The sequence below is a fragment of the Oncorhynchus mykiss genome, chromosome 8, assembly GCF_013265735.2.
Source record: "Oncorhynchus mykiss isolate Arlee chromosome 8, USDA_OmykA_1.1, whole genome shotgun sequence".
Taxonomy (NCBI): Eukaryota; Metazoa; Chordata; class Actinopteri; order Salmoniformes; family Salmonidae; genus Oncorhynchus; species Oncorhynchus mykiss.
This window is the reverse complement of record NC_048572.1, coordinates 21,712,719-21,726,075: the sequence shown is the minus strand read 5'-3', so window position 1 is coordinate 21,726,075 and position 13,357 is coordinate 21,712,719. Positions and strand designations below refer to the sequence as shown.

The 13,357-nt window shown below is 44.3% G+C and overlaps 1 protein-coding gene across 1 annotated transcript; it reads right to left on the bottom strand.

The window, feature by feature from the left end:
- Window positions 1-3,893: 3,893 nt before the first annotated feature.
- LOC110531076 (protein unc-93 homolog A-like) lies at window positions 3,894-12,916 on the bottom strand. Its single transcript, XM_021614352.2, has 8 exons — window positions 12,766-12,916; window positions 12,461-12,642; window positions 11,853-12,082; window positions 11,494-11,616; window positions 5,200-5,411; window positions 4,945-5,080; window positions 4,717-4,848; window positions 3,894-4,621 (listed from the first exon to the last, which is right to left on the bottom strand). Exons 1-8 carry the CDS (start codon window positions 12,853-12,855, stop codon window positions 4,311-4,313), a joined length of 1,416 nt encoding a protein of 471 aa, XP_021470027.1. The 5' UTR covers window positions 12,856-12,916; the 3' UTR covers window positions 3,894-4,310.
- Between the last annotated feature and the right edge of the window lie 441 nt (window positions 12,917-13,357).

Sequence of the window (13,357 nt, the reverse complement as noted above, 5' to 3'; positions counted from 1 at the left end):
CCTTGGACGCACTCATAGCGATGACCATCCATTTTGATAACCTTCTTCGGGAGTGTTAGCACCTCTTGCCCTCCTCCTATGGCCATCCTGAGACAGAGCCTGAACCCATGGAGGTAGGGTCCACACCTCCTCGCGGCAGAGCGACGCTGTCGGAAACAGTTGGGGCTCTGTCGCTATTGTGGTCAGAAGGGGCCCCAGCTTCAGCAGTGTCCAGTGCGTCATAACCAGGGGTCCACGAGGGCAGAGGGATAGCCCCGTGATCATTTGTCTCCCGGGGTTGGGTGAGTCTTCCATCATCTCTTTCCGCCAAACACTTTCTGGTTTCAATTTCACTGGCTGGCTGTCCCTTGTGTTGTATCTACAGCCCTATTGGACAAGGCCCTTGCCTCCTCCCATACCCGCTCTCCTCTCCTTTTCCGGTCCAAGCCCTGGATAAACAACCATTGGGATCCGACACAATCACGCACATCACAGCACCCTCAACCTCATCATGGGACCCATGCACCAGCAAAGCCTTCCCTTCCTCATCACCACCGCACCCGTACACAAAGTAATCGTTAGCCTCCCGTGGCTCCAACATCACAACCTCACCAACTCCTGGTCGAGGATGAAAATCACAGCCTGGGGACCAGGATACCGGAGGACCTGCTTTCCCGTATCCTGTGGTTCCACGCTAGTTGAGAGTCCTGTAAGTGCCCTCCAGACCATCAATCGGTCCTCCCGTATCGTAGGTCCCATGTTTTGGGACTTAGATGTGGACCTTTCCCAGGCTCTGGAGAGGGAACGCGTTCCTGATACCTGCCCTTCAGAACGAATCTACGTGACCACGGGGGTAAGAGATCGGCTGTTGACCTGGGCACACACATCCCTCCCCACTGGACCCACAGGTATCACCCACACCATCCATTCCCTCTATGAGAAGTACTGGTGGCCCACCTTGGCGCAGGATATCACCCACTATGTCAATTCATGCTCCACATTTCCCCTGCACACTCCAGCAGGGAAACTACTTCCCTTCCCGTGCCTCAGCGGTCATGATCACATCTGTCCATAGACTTTGTAACTGATCTCCCCCTTTCTGATGGTTTTACCACTATGGTTGTTGACAGATTCTCTAAATTCTGTCATTTTATCCCAACCTACCACTCTCCAGGTCACCGAGGCACTACTCAAGAAGGTCTTCCTGTAATATGGCCTTCCGTAGGACATTGTTTCCGACCGTGGTCCCCAGTTCGCGTAGCAGGTCTGGAAAGCCTTTATGGAGATGCTGGGGGTCACGGTCAGCCTCGCATCTGGGAACCGGGCACAGTCCAATGGGCAGGAGGAGAGGACCTACCAGGAGCTGGAGAGGTTCCTAAGGAGTCCCTGCCAGGACCAGCAGGGGGAGTGGGCTCGGTTCGTTCCCTGGGCAGTAAACGCCCAGAACTCACTTCGACACTCCCTTCCGGTGCATGCTGGGATATCAGCCGGGCCTGGCTCCGTGGACTCCGAGCCAGACCGAGGCTCCTGCAGTGGACAAGTGGTTCCGGGGGCACAGATGTGGTATGGACCGCCACCACAGTGAGGCTCCTGTGTTCCATCCTGGTAATCGCGTCTGGCTCTCCACCAGGAAACTCCTGCCCTGATAGAAGCTGAGCCCCAGGTTTGTGGGGCCCTTCAAGGTCCTCCGGAGGGTCAATGAGTTAACCTTTTGTCTCAAACTCACCACCAACTACCAGATCTCCCTCCTCAGTACTGGAGTCGGACCACATGACGTTGGGAGTCCAGGAGGGACGTAACAGCATAGATGGGGGTTCCCTCTCCATCCAGGTCCCTGATGCTGTCCCCCACGACACCCCTCCACCTCCCCTGGACATCGAGGGGACCCCCATCTATGCTGTTACGTCCCTCCTGGACTCCCAACGTCATGTGGGCCGGCTCCAGTACCTAGTGGCCTGGGAGGGGTACGGTCCTGAGGAGTGCTCTTGGGTCCCGGTGGCGGACATCATCCGAGATTTCCGTCTCAGCCGCCTGGATCGGCCCTCTCCACACCCTCAGGGCTGTCCTCCTGGCCGGCATCATCCTGCGGCTGGAGCCGCGTGACGGGGGGTATTGTCACGCCTTATCCTGCTCCCTCCCTCCGGTGCTTGACGTCGCCAGTCTACTAACTACTGGTCCACTGGTTCATTTGTATCGTTTCATTATTTAAACTTCTGCACCTGTTTCCTGACTCCCGGCGTATACGTTACATATAGAGATCCACAAAACCTCTCATTTTGTCATACGAAGAAAAGTGTCCCATTGGGGTAGACACATGACTGTGTCAGAATCATGATATCCAGATTTCCTCTTACTGGATGTCATTCCCCCACATAATTAAGTGATAACGCCCAAGAAGCCTGTGTTTGGAGGATATATGGGCACGGGTGTTGTTAGGCCTGAGATGAAGTCGAAGGCCGGCAAACCGTACCAATATATCCTCCAAACACCGGCTTCAAGGGCCTTATCACTTTTATACAACAGGTTGCCAACATATTCATATAATGATTGACATACAGTACCAGTCCAAAGTTTGGACACACCTACTAATTCAAGGCAAAACATTTTTTATTTTTACCATTTTCTACATTGTAGAATAATAGTGAAGATGACAAAACTATGAAATAACACATAGGAATCATGTAGTAATCAAATAGCCACCCTTTGCCTTGACGACAGCTTTACACACTCTTGGCATTCTCTCAACCAACTTCATGAGGTTGTCACCTGGAATGTATTTCAATTAACAGTGTGCCTAGTTAAACGTTGATTTGTGGAATTACTTTCCTTAATGCTTTTGGGCCAATCAGTTTTGTTGTGACAAGGTAGGGGTGGTATACAGAAGATAGCCCTATTTGGTAAAAGACCCTGTCCATATTATGGCAAGACCAGCTCAAATAAGCAAAGAGTCCATTATTTTATGACATGAAGGTCAGTCAATCCGGAAAATATAAAGAACTTTGAATATTTTTTTCCAGTGTAGTCGCAAAAACCATCAATGGTGAAACTGGTTCTCATGAGGACCGCCACTGGAAAGGAAGACCCAGAGTTACCAGCCTCAGAAATTGCAGCCAAATAAATGCTTCACAGAGTTCACAAGTAACAGACACATCTCAACAACTGCTCAGAGGAGACTGTGTGAATCAGGCCTTCATGGTTGAATTGCTGCAAAGAAACCACTACTAAAGGATATCAATAATAAGAAGAGACTTGCTTGAGCCAAGAAACACGAGCAATGGACATTAGATTGATGGAAATCTGTCCTTTGGTCTGATGAGTCCAAATATGAGATTTTTAGTTTCAACCACAGTGTCTTTTTTAGACGCAGAGTAGGTGAACGGATGATCTCTGCATGTGTGGTTTCCACTGTGAAGCATGGAGGAGGAGGTGTGATGGTGTGGGGGTGCTTTGCTGGTGACACTGTCTGTGATTTATTTAGAATTCACTGCACACTTAACCAGCATGTCTGCCACAGCATTCTGCAGCAATACTATATCCCTTCTGGTGTGCGCTTAGTGGGACAAATCATTCTTTCTTCAACAGGGCAATGACCCAACACACTTCTAGGCTGTGTAAGGGCTATTTAACCAAGAAGGAGCGTGATGGAGAGCTGCATCAGATGACCTGGCCTCCACAATCACTCAACCTGAACCCAATTGAGATGAGTTGGACCGCAGAGTGAAGGAAAAGCAGACAGCAAGTGCTCAGCATATGTGGGAACTCCTTCAAGACTGTTGGAAAAGCTGGTTAAAGAATGCCACGAGTGTGCAAAGCTGTCATCAAGGAAAAGGGTGGCTACTTTGAAGAATCTAAAATCTAAATATATTTAGATTTTTTTAACACTTTTTGTTACTACATTCCATATGTGTTATTTCATAGTTTTGATGTCTTCACTATTATTCTACAATGTAGAAAATAATGAAAATAAAGAAAAGCCCTTGAATGAGTAGGTGTGTCCAAACTTTCGACTGGCACTGTATTTTCATGAAATGTTATTTTGATTAATTCATAGTATTTCATCCTTGCACTAAAACTTAATGTTAGTCTAAAAAATGTGAGATAATGTCTAGATGCTTTTTATAGTGGAGATCAAGTTTAAATTGCCTGGCTGGGCTGATGAGACAGTGGATTGCACAGTCAGATGAAACAGAGTAAAAAGGTATTTTAACGTCATAGATTTAGCTGGTGGTAACTTGTGGAATAGACACCGGCTGGAATGCGGTTTTAACCAATCAGCGTTCAGGATTAGACTCACCTGTTGCATAAGTCTACATATCAAATCCACATATTGTCTACAAGCTGGTCTGAGCAATGATGTGATGTATGTTTTTTGAGTAGTCTGTGTATTGGTCTGTGTCCTTTTTATAGTCTTTGTCATATACTCCCTCCTCCACCGGAAGTGTAGGATTGTTGTGTTCTTGGTACTCTGCCCACAAACAGGTAACCATGGAGAGGATCAGAACTCCAAGGAGGATGTAGATCTTGGTGTCTAGACAGATGAAGGTACTGTAGGCAAAGGCTATCACGAACCCCAGGGACTCCCACATACAGCAGTTAGCAAACGCTGCCTCTTTTTGTCTGGGGAAGAGAACCCCATACAGTGCTGCAAATAAAAACAACCACTGTTACCTCTGTTCTGTACAAAATGTTTGATGTACCTAGCATGTCACGGTAATACATTTCAATAACTCAACTCACAGTTGGTTTGTGCCTGCCATACCGCATCTGCCATGCCCCAGAGAGCAGGAAACACAAAGAACACTGGCAGCTGGTCTGGGTGAGGCCTCCAGAACAACAGGGCCATGATACAGGCAAAGTTGTTCGCCGCAGCTGTAAGAGCGGTGAGTACTAAGTGATTTGATTTTAAGTGTGTCGTATAGGATACCAATGAAAATGTTAATGTCTTTATTGGAAAGCTCTTCTTACCCAAGCAAAACAGTGGGGCTCTTCCAGTGTATTCTGCCAACCTCCCAAACATAAAGGAACATAACGAATTTGTGGCTCCAAAACATATCATCGCATATCCGACGTAATGGATTCCTAATGAACAGGTCACATAGTTCTGCAAAAGAAACAACAAAAGAAGTTCACAAACAACTTTTAGCCACTCTTCCGTTGGTAAAGAATTCTTGAACGTTGGATTCCTCGAGGCAGGGTAAGAACCATGTATCGTCTCCTCACCTTTGTGTATTCACCGGAGAGGAAACTCTGCTCAAAGCCACTGTACATGGACAAAGGGATGAGAATGATGAGTCTCTTGTCTTTCAGGAGTGTAAACGTGGCCAGGAAGGTGCTCCAGAATGGTTCTCTGTTCCCTCGGAACTCCTGGGCCTGATCTCTGTCTATGTTATCCAGAAATACTGCCACTATGGTCATGGCCAGCACACCCACCCCTAGTACACAACAGAAACAAACATTAGAACATTTCAATAGCATCAACCTGCAGGGCTGGATTACCAAACGGTCATGCAGAGCTCATGCCCCAGGCCCCCGATGTATGAAATGTATGTACATGTGTGTGTGTGTGTGTGTGTGTGTGTGTGTGTGTGTGTATATATATAGTTTGTGGACACCTGCTCTTCGAGCATGTCATTCCAAAATCATGGGCATTAATATGTAGTTGGTCCCCCTTTGTTGCTATAACAGCCTCCACTCTTCTGGGAAGGCTTTCCATTAGATGTTGGAATATTACTGCGTGAACTTGCTTCTGTAATGCCACGAGCATTAGTGAATTCGGACACTGATGTTGAGCGATTAGGCCTGGCTCGCAGTCAGCATTTTAATCCATCCCAAAGGGGTTCGATGGGGTTGAGGTCAGGGCTCTGTGCAGGCCAGTCATGTTCTTTCTGTATGGACCTTGCTTTGTGCACGGGGGCATTGTCATGCTGAAATATGAAGGGGCCTTCCCCAATCTTTTGCCACAAAGTTGGAAGCACAGAATCATCTAGAATGTAATTTTATGCTGTAGCGTTAAGATTTCCCTTCAAAGTAACTAAGGAGCCTAGCCCGAACCATGAAAAACAGCCCATGACCATTATTCCTTCTCAACTAAATTTTACAGCTGGCTCTATGCATTTGGGCAGGTAACATTCTCCTGGCATCCGCCAAACCCAGATTCATCCGTCAGACTGTCAGATAGCAAAGCGTGATTCATCACTCCAGAGAATGCGTCTCCACTGCTCCAGAGTCCAATGGCGGCAAGCTTTACACCACTCCACCCGACTCTTGACATTGCTCATGGTGATTTTAGGCTTGTGTACGGCTGCTCGGCCATGTAAACCCATTTCATGATGCTCCCGATGAACAGTTATTGTGCTGATGTTCCTTTCAGAGGAAGTTTGGAACTCGGTAGTGAGTGTTGCAACCGAGGACAGACGATTTTTACGTGCTACATGCTTCAGAACTTGGCGGTCCTGTTGCTGCCGGTGTTGCTCTTAGATGTTTCCACTTCACAATAACAGCACTTAGAGTTGGCAGGGCAGAAATTTAATTAACTGGCTTGTTGGAAAAGTGGCATGCTATCATGGTGCCATATTGAAAGTCACTGAGCTCTTCAGGAAGGCCATTCTACTTCCAATGTTTGGCTATGGAGATTGCATGGTTGTGTGCTCGATTTTATACACATGTCAGCAACGGGTTTAGCTGAACTAGCCGAATCCACTAATTTGAATGGTGGCCACATACTTTTGTGCATATATAGTGTATACAGTAGCAAGAAAAAGTATCTGAACCCTTTGGAAATACCTGGATTCCTGCATAAATTGGTCATAAATGTGACACAGTCTGCTTAAACTAATAACACACAAACAGTTATACGTCTTTATTGAACACACCGTGTAAACATTCACAGTGCAGGGTGGCAAAAGTATGTGAACAATTAGATTTAGTAACTGGTTGACCCTCCTTTGGCAGCAATAACCTCAACCAAACATGTTCTGCAGTTGCGGATCAGACCTGCACAACGGTCAGGAGGAATTTTGGACCATTCCTCTTTACAAAACTGTTTCAGTTCAGCAATATTCTTGGGATGTCTGGTGTGAACTGTTCTCTTGAGGTCATGCCACAGCATCTCAATCGGGATGAGGTCAGGACTCTGACTGGGCCACTCCAAGAGGCGTATTTTCTTCTGTTGAAGCCATTCTGTTGTTGATTTACTTCTGTGTTTTGGGTCGTTGTCCTGTTGCATCACCCAACTTCTGTTGAGCTTCAATTGACAGAGCCTAACATTCTCCTGCAAAATGTAATTGATAAACTTGAGAATTAATTTCAGTCAATGATAGCAAGCTGTCCAGGCCCTAAGGCAGCAAAGCAGCCCCGAACCATGATGCTACCTCCACCATACTTTACAGTTGGGATGAGGTTTTGATGTTGGTGTGCTGTGCTGTGCCTTTTTTCCTCCACAGTGTTGTGTGTTCCTTCCAACCAACTCAACTTTAGTTTCATCTCTCCACAGAATATTTGGCCAGTAGCACTGTGGAACATCCAGGTGCTCTTTTGCGAACTTCAGACGTGCAGCAATGGTTTTTTTTAGACAGCAGTGGCTTATTCCGGGGTGTCCTCCCATGAACACCATTCTTGTTTGGCGTTTTACCAGTTTCCCAGTCCCTGATGATGAAAAACATCCCCACAGCATGATGCTGCCACCATGTTTTTCATCGGCAGGGACTGGGAAACTGGTCAGAATTGAAGGAATGATGGATGGCGCTAAATAGAGGGAAATTCTTGAGGGAAACCTGTTTGTCTTCCAGAGATTTGAGACTGGGATGGAGGTTCACCTTCCAGCAGGACAATGACCCTAAGCATACTTCTAAAGAATACTTGAGTGGTTTAAGGGGAAACATTTACATGTCTTGGAATGGCCTAGTCAAAGCCCAGACCTCAATCCAATTGAGAATCTGTGGTATGACTTGAAGATTGCTGTACACCAACAGAACCCATCCAACTTGAAGGAGCTGCAGCAGTTTTGCTTTGAAGAATGGGGTGAATAGTTATGCACGCTCAAGTTCTGTTTTTTTTGTCTCATTTCTTGTTTGTTTCACAATAGAAAATATTTTGCATCTTCAAAGTGATAGGCATGTTGTGTAAATCAAATGATACAAACCGCCTAAAAAAAAATCAATTTTCATTCCAGGTTGTGAGGCAACAAAATAGGAAAAATGCCAAGGGGGGTGAATACTTTTGCAACCCACTGTACAGATAGATAAACAGTACCAGTCAAAGGTATTTTTCCACTTGTAGGTTATGGGATAGTGTTTTGAGTTAGTGCACGTTGCATCTCTGTAGTCACGGTTTGTTGTTTGTTTATTGTTTTGAGTTAGTGCACGTTGCATCTCTGTAGTCACGGTTTGTTGTTTGTTTATTGTTTTGAGTTAGTGCACGTTGCATCTCTGTAGTCACGGTTTGTTGTTTGTTTATTGTTTTGAGTTAGTGCACGTTGCATCTCTGTAGTCACGGTTTGTTGTTTGTTTATTGTTTTGAGTTAGTGCACGTTGCATCTCTGTAGTCACGGTTTGTTGTTTGTTTATTGTTTTGAGTTAGTGCACGTTGCATCTCTGTAGTCACGGTTTGTTGTTTGTTTATTGTTTTGAGTTAGTGCACGTTGCATCTCTGTAGTCACGGTTTGTTGTTTGTTTATTGTTTTGAGTTAGTGCACGTTGCATCTCTGTAGTCACGGTTTGTTGTTTGTTTATTGTTTTGAGTTAGTGCACGTTGCATCTCTGTAGTCACGGTTTGTTGTTTGTTTATTGTTTTGAGTTAGTGCACGTTGCATCTCTGTAGTCACGGTTTGTTGTTTGTTTATTGTTTTGAGTTAGTGCACGTTGCATCTCTGTAGTCACGGTTTGTTGTTTGTTTATTGCTTATTGTTTTTGCTTTGCTAAGTTTCACTGTATAATAAATGATGTGGAACTCAACATCCGCTGCGCCTTGGTCCAATATTCATTCCAACGAACATGACACAAATTAGCAAAGAAACCACAGTCCATCATTGCTTTAAGACATGAAGGTCAGTCAATGCAGAACATTTCAAGAACGTTGAACATTTCTTCAAGTGGAGTCGCAAAAACCATTTAGCGCTATGATGAAACTGGCTCTCATGAGGACCGCCTGTAACGATGAGTGTCGGGAAGCAAGTTCAGGGAGTGAGTGTTTTAATAAATAAATGAAACATAATACTAAACAAGTAACATGAACAACGCACAGACAGGAAACAGAAACAATGACACCCGAGGAAGGAAGAAAAGGGAGGGAAATATACAGGGCAGGGACTCAAAGAGGTGATGGAGTCCAGGTGAGCATCAATGCGTTGATGCGCGTAACGATGGTGACAGGTGTGCACCATAACGAGCAGCCTGTTGACCTAGAGACCGGAGAGGGAGCACAGGTGACACTGCCACAGGAAAGGAAGACCCAGAGTTACCTCTGCTGCAGAGGATACATTCATTGGAGTTACCAGCCTCAGAAATTGCAGCCCAAATAAATGGGCTGCCAGAGTTCACATAACAGACACATTTCAAAATCAACTGTTCAGAGGAGACTGCATGAATCAGGCCTTCATGGATTCATTTCTGAAAAGAAACCACTACTAAATGACACCAATAAGAAGAAGAGACTTGCTTTGGGCCAAGAAACACGAGCAATGGACATTAGACCAGTGGAAATCTGTCCTTTGGTTTGAGTCCAAACCATTTTTGGTTCCAACCGCCTTGTCTTTGTGAGACGCAGAGTAGGTGAACGGATGATCTCCACATGTGTGGTTCCCACCGTGAAGCATGGAGGAGGAGGTGTGAACGGTGGTGCTTTGCTGGTGACACTGTCAGCGATTTATTTTCAAATTCAAGGCACACTTAACCAGTATGTCTACCACAGAATTCTGCAGCGATTCACCATCCCATCTGATTTGCGCTTAGAGGGACTATCATTTGTTTTTCAACAGGACAATGACCCAACACACCTCTAGGCTGTATAAGGGCTATTTTACCAAGACGGAGAGTGATGGAGTGTTGCATCAGATGACCTGTCCTCCACAATCACCCGACCTCAACCCAATTGAGATGGTTTGGGATGAGTTGGACCGCTGAGTGAAGGAAAAGCAGCCAGCAAGTGCTCAGCATATTTGGGAACTCCCTTAAGACTGTTGGAATAGCATTCCAGGTGAAGTTGGTTGAGAGAATGCCAAGAGTGTGCAGCGCTGTCATCAAAGCAAAGGGTGGCTACATTGAAGAATCTCAAATATAAAATATGTTTTGATTTGTTTAACACTTTTTTGGTTACTACATGATTCCATATGTGTTATTTCATAGTTTTGATGTCTTCACTATTATTCTACAATGTAGAAAATAGTAAAAATAAAGAAAAACCCTTGAATGAGTAGGTGTGTCCAAACTTTTGACTGGTACTGTATATATATATATATGGAGATCGGTGGGCCCCCAAGTGGTATATGATAGCAAAATGTGTAGAATTTCAGGAAATTTGCTTTTAAACAGCACATTTTATTCTCTGCCCCATGGCAAAATGTGTAGAATTGCAGGGAATTAGCATTAAAATTGCAACATTTCCTCTTAGCCTTGTTGGATTCTAGCTTGAAATATACTTATTAATGTTACCATACTAGAACTTATTGATTACTTAAAATATAAGGAATGTATATGTTGGGGTCAATGAAGGGTGAATAGGAAGGTGGTGTATGGAAAGTTACTGAGTGAGATAAGGGGAAGAGCAGAACGTTATTTTTCTGTTCAAACATGTTATTGTTGAATATCAACACTACTAAGGAGGGAGGCGAAAGGAAACAGCTAGTCTCTGCTGAGGCAGGTCAGCTGCGGAACTAGGAAGGAGAGAGGAATTCGACTCCAGGTCAAGTCAACAGATGAAGTGAAAAGAAACCTTTGGGAGGGGGGCCAGAGAAGCCCATCACAACGACCCTCCTACTACAGTTCTATCTCAAACACATACATTTCCACACCCACGAAGGTTCTAGCATCAGGCAGGGCCATGACTACACCAGTAAGAGGAATCAACTAAGTTCCTGCCTAGCAACAGAGATGTATCGGCTATCTAGATGTGTAAGGAGTTGACCCCACCTAGTAGGAGGTTATAAATATATGTGCTTGTGTAATCATACCTTGTCTTTCAGCTGTATGACCCAGTGGGTGGATAAACTTGTTTTGAACTTTTCCTAGTCGTCTGTTTGTGTTTTTACTCTGTTTGTTCAGGACCTAACAGCCTCGTGACAAAATGTGTAGAATAGCATTATAAAACTGTAGAATATCAGGAAATGTGCTTTTAAACGGCAGAATTTTCTCTCAGCTTCATGGCAAAATGTGAACAAAAGCATGAGATGAGCTATAAAACACCACATATTTTTTTCAAAATGGTGTGTGTGTGCGGGGGGGGGGGGGGGGGGGGGGGGGATAAATGAAATATTATGGCTGTGTCAAAGTGTAACACTGACAAACAATAGTAGGTTCTTACCAATATAGCAGCCGACTAGTGTCCAAACTAATTCTTGTGCTGGTCTTTTGGTCGTGGAGTTTACATTGATATCAATGCACACACCTGCACCACAATATTGTAGATCTTCCTCAGAGATGTCAGCTAGGAGAACATAAAAATATCATTATGACAGATGGTACCATAGAGGATGGTTGGGCAAGAACACCACTCATAATGTACACTGCACATGATGCATCTCATTCACTTTATCCTACAGTCACCCTTTAACTTAGAAATGTTACTACTTTCACAAACAAGTTGCATTTGTTCTGTGTGTGCGTGTGTGCATACTTGTGTGTGTGTTTGTTTGTGTGTGTATGTGTGCACTTGCTACTTACGTATATCTGTATCTGAACCAAATATCAACGACGACATGAGGTTTCCCCATACAGCCGAAGACTGGAATATCAAGAAAAATATGCCAAAGTACTTATTGATAACATCCGCTGCTGCCTTGTTTTCTTTAGGGGCCTGCAGGTTGCCACAGATGGTGAGAAGGGTACACTTGGCTGACCATAGTGGAGAACCTCCCATACCCAGGATCACAGAGGTGGGGATCAGAGTGTACCTAGAAGAGGACAGATGATTATGGTTAGCATCAGACACTGCCTACAGTTTGTAAACTAACACAGCTACTGACAGGCCAGTCCAGGAAGCATAGCAGAGAGGGATAGGATTGATACCATGTGTGTAAACAACTTTGTCGATGAACACTACTTTCACATAATTAGTTTAAGCTACTCACAGAGTACTGAAATAATCCCAACTCTACTTGGTAACAACAAGTTAATATATGTGTACTATGCCAAATGTTTTACTCATTGAGGTAGGGAGGTACATGATTAGTTGTATTGTAATTTTGCTCTTAAATCACGAAGAAGAAACACAGCTTGTTGAAAGTTGTAAACAATGAAGGTCTGAACAGGTTTTAGCCAGTTTGCTTTACCATCCTGGGTAGAGGTTCCCAATTGAATAGGTCACATAGCAGCCCATGCCGACAACAATAGTCCATTTGCAGCCCAGGTTTTTGATGAGAGTGGGTGTTAGGAACATGGATGACAGGATGATGGAGGCATAGATAACACTGAGAGATGTCACCCCCATCCCATCCTCGGCATTGAGACTGCTCTGTAACACAGGAGAGGGATGGTGCCATCAATTATCAACAACCAGAAATTGCAGTGTTGAATTGTACCTTAATATTCAAACAATGATCTATTTAATGATTGACACGACAGTATCTTGAGTTACCTGTAAACTCTGAAGTCCTCCATACGCTGTGAACAGAGATAAAAATCCAGTGGATACAACCAGAACATTTTTCATATTTCGGTCTATCATTTCTGCAACGTGAATACCTATATATTCCAGATTACAACTCCACTGGACGGTTGTCAAAGCAAAGTCTTAGGTAAAACCACTGAGCCTTTATATAGTGAAGCTGGTTAAATTGGGGACAAAGTTCATTCCGTTCTACTGTTAGATATGTGTCCTCTGCTGAAGAGCTCTTACAGGGTTAATACTGTCATAAAAATCCTGGAAAATAAATGTCATTTTAAAATGTTTTCCAGGCCTGGAAAAGCAGTGGTGGAAAAATGACTTAATTGTCATAGTTGAGTAAAAGTAAAGATACCATAATAGAAAATAACTCAGGTAAAAGTGAAAGTCACCCAGTAAAATACAACTTGAATAAAAGTCTAAAAGTATTTGGCTTGAATTATATTTAAGTATCAAAAGTAGACCTATAAATCATGTCAAATTCCTTAATAAAACCAGAAGGCACGATTTTCTCGTTTTTCTAATTTACAGATAGCCAGGGGCACACTCCAACACTCCGACATAA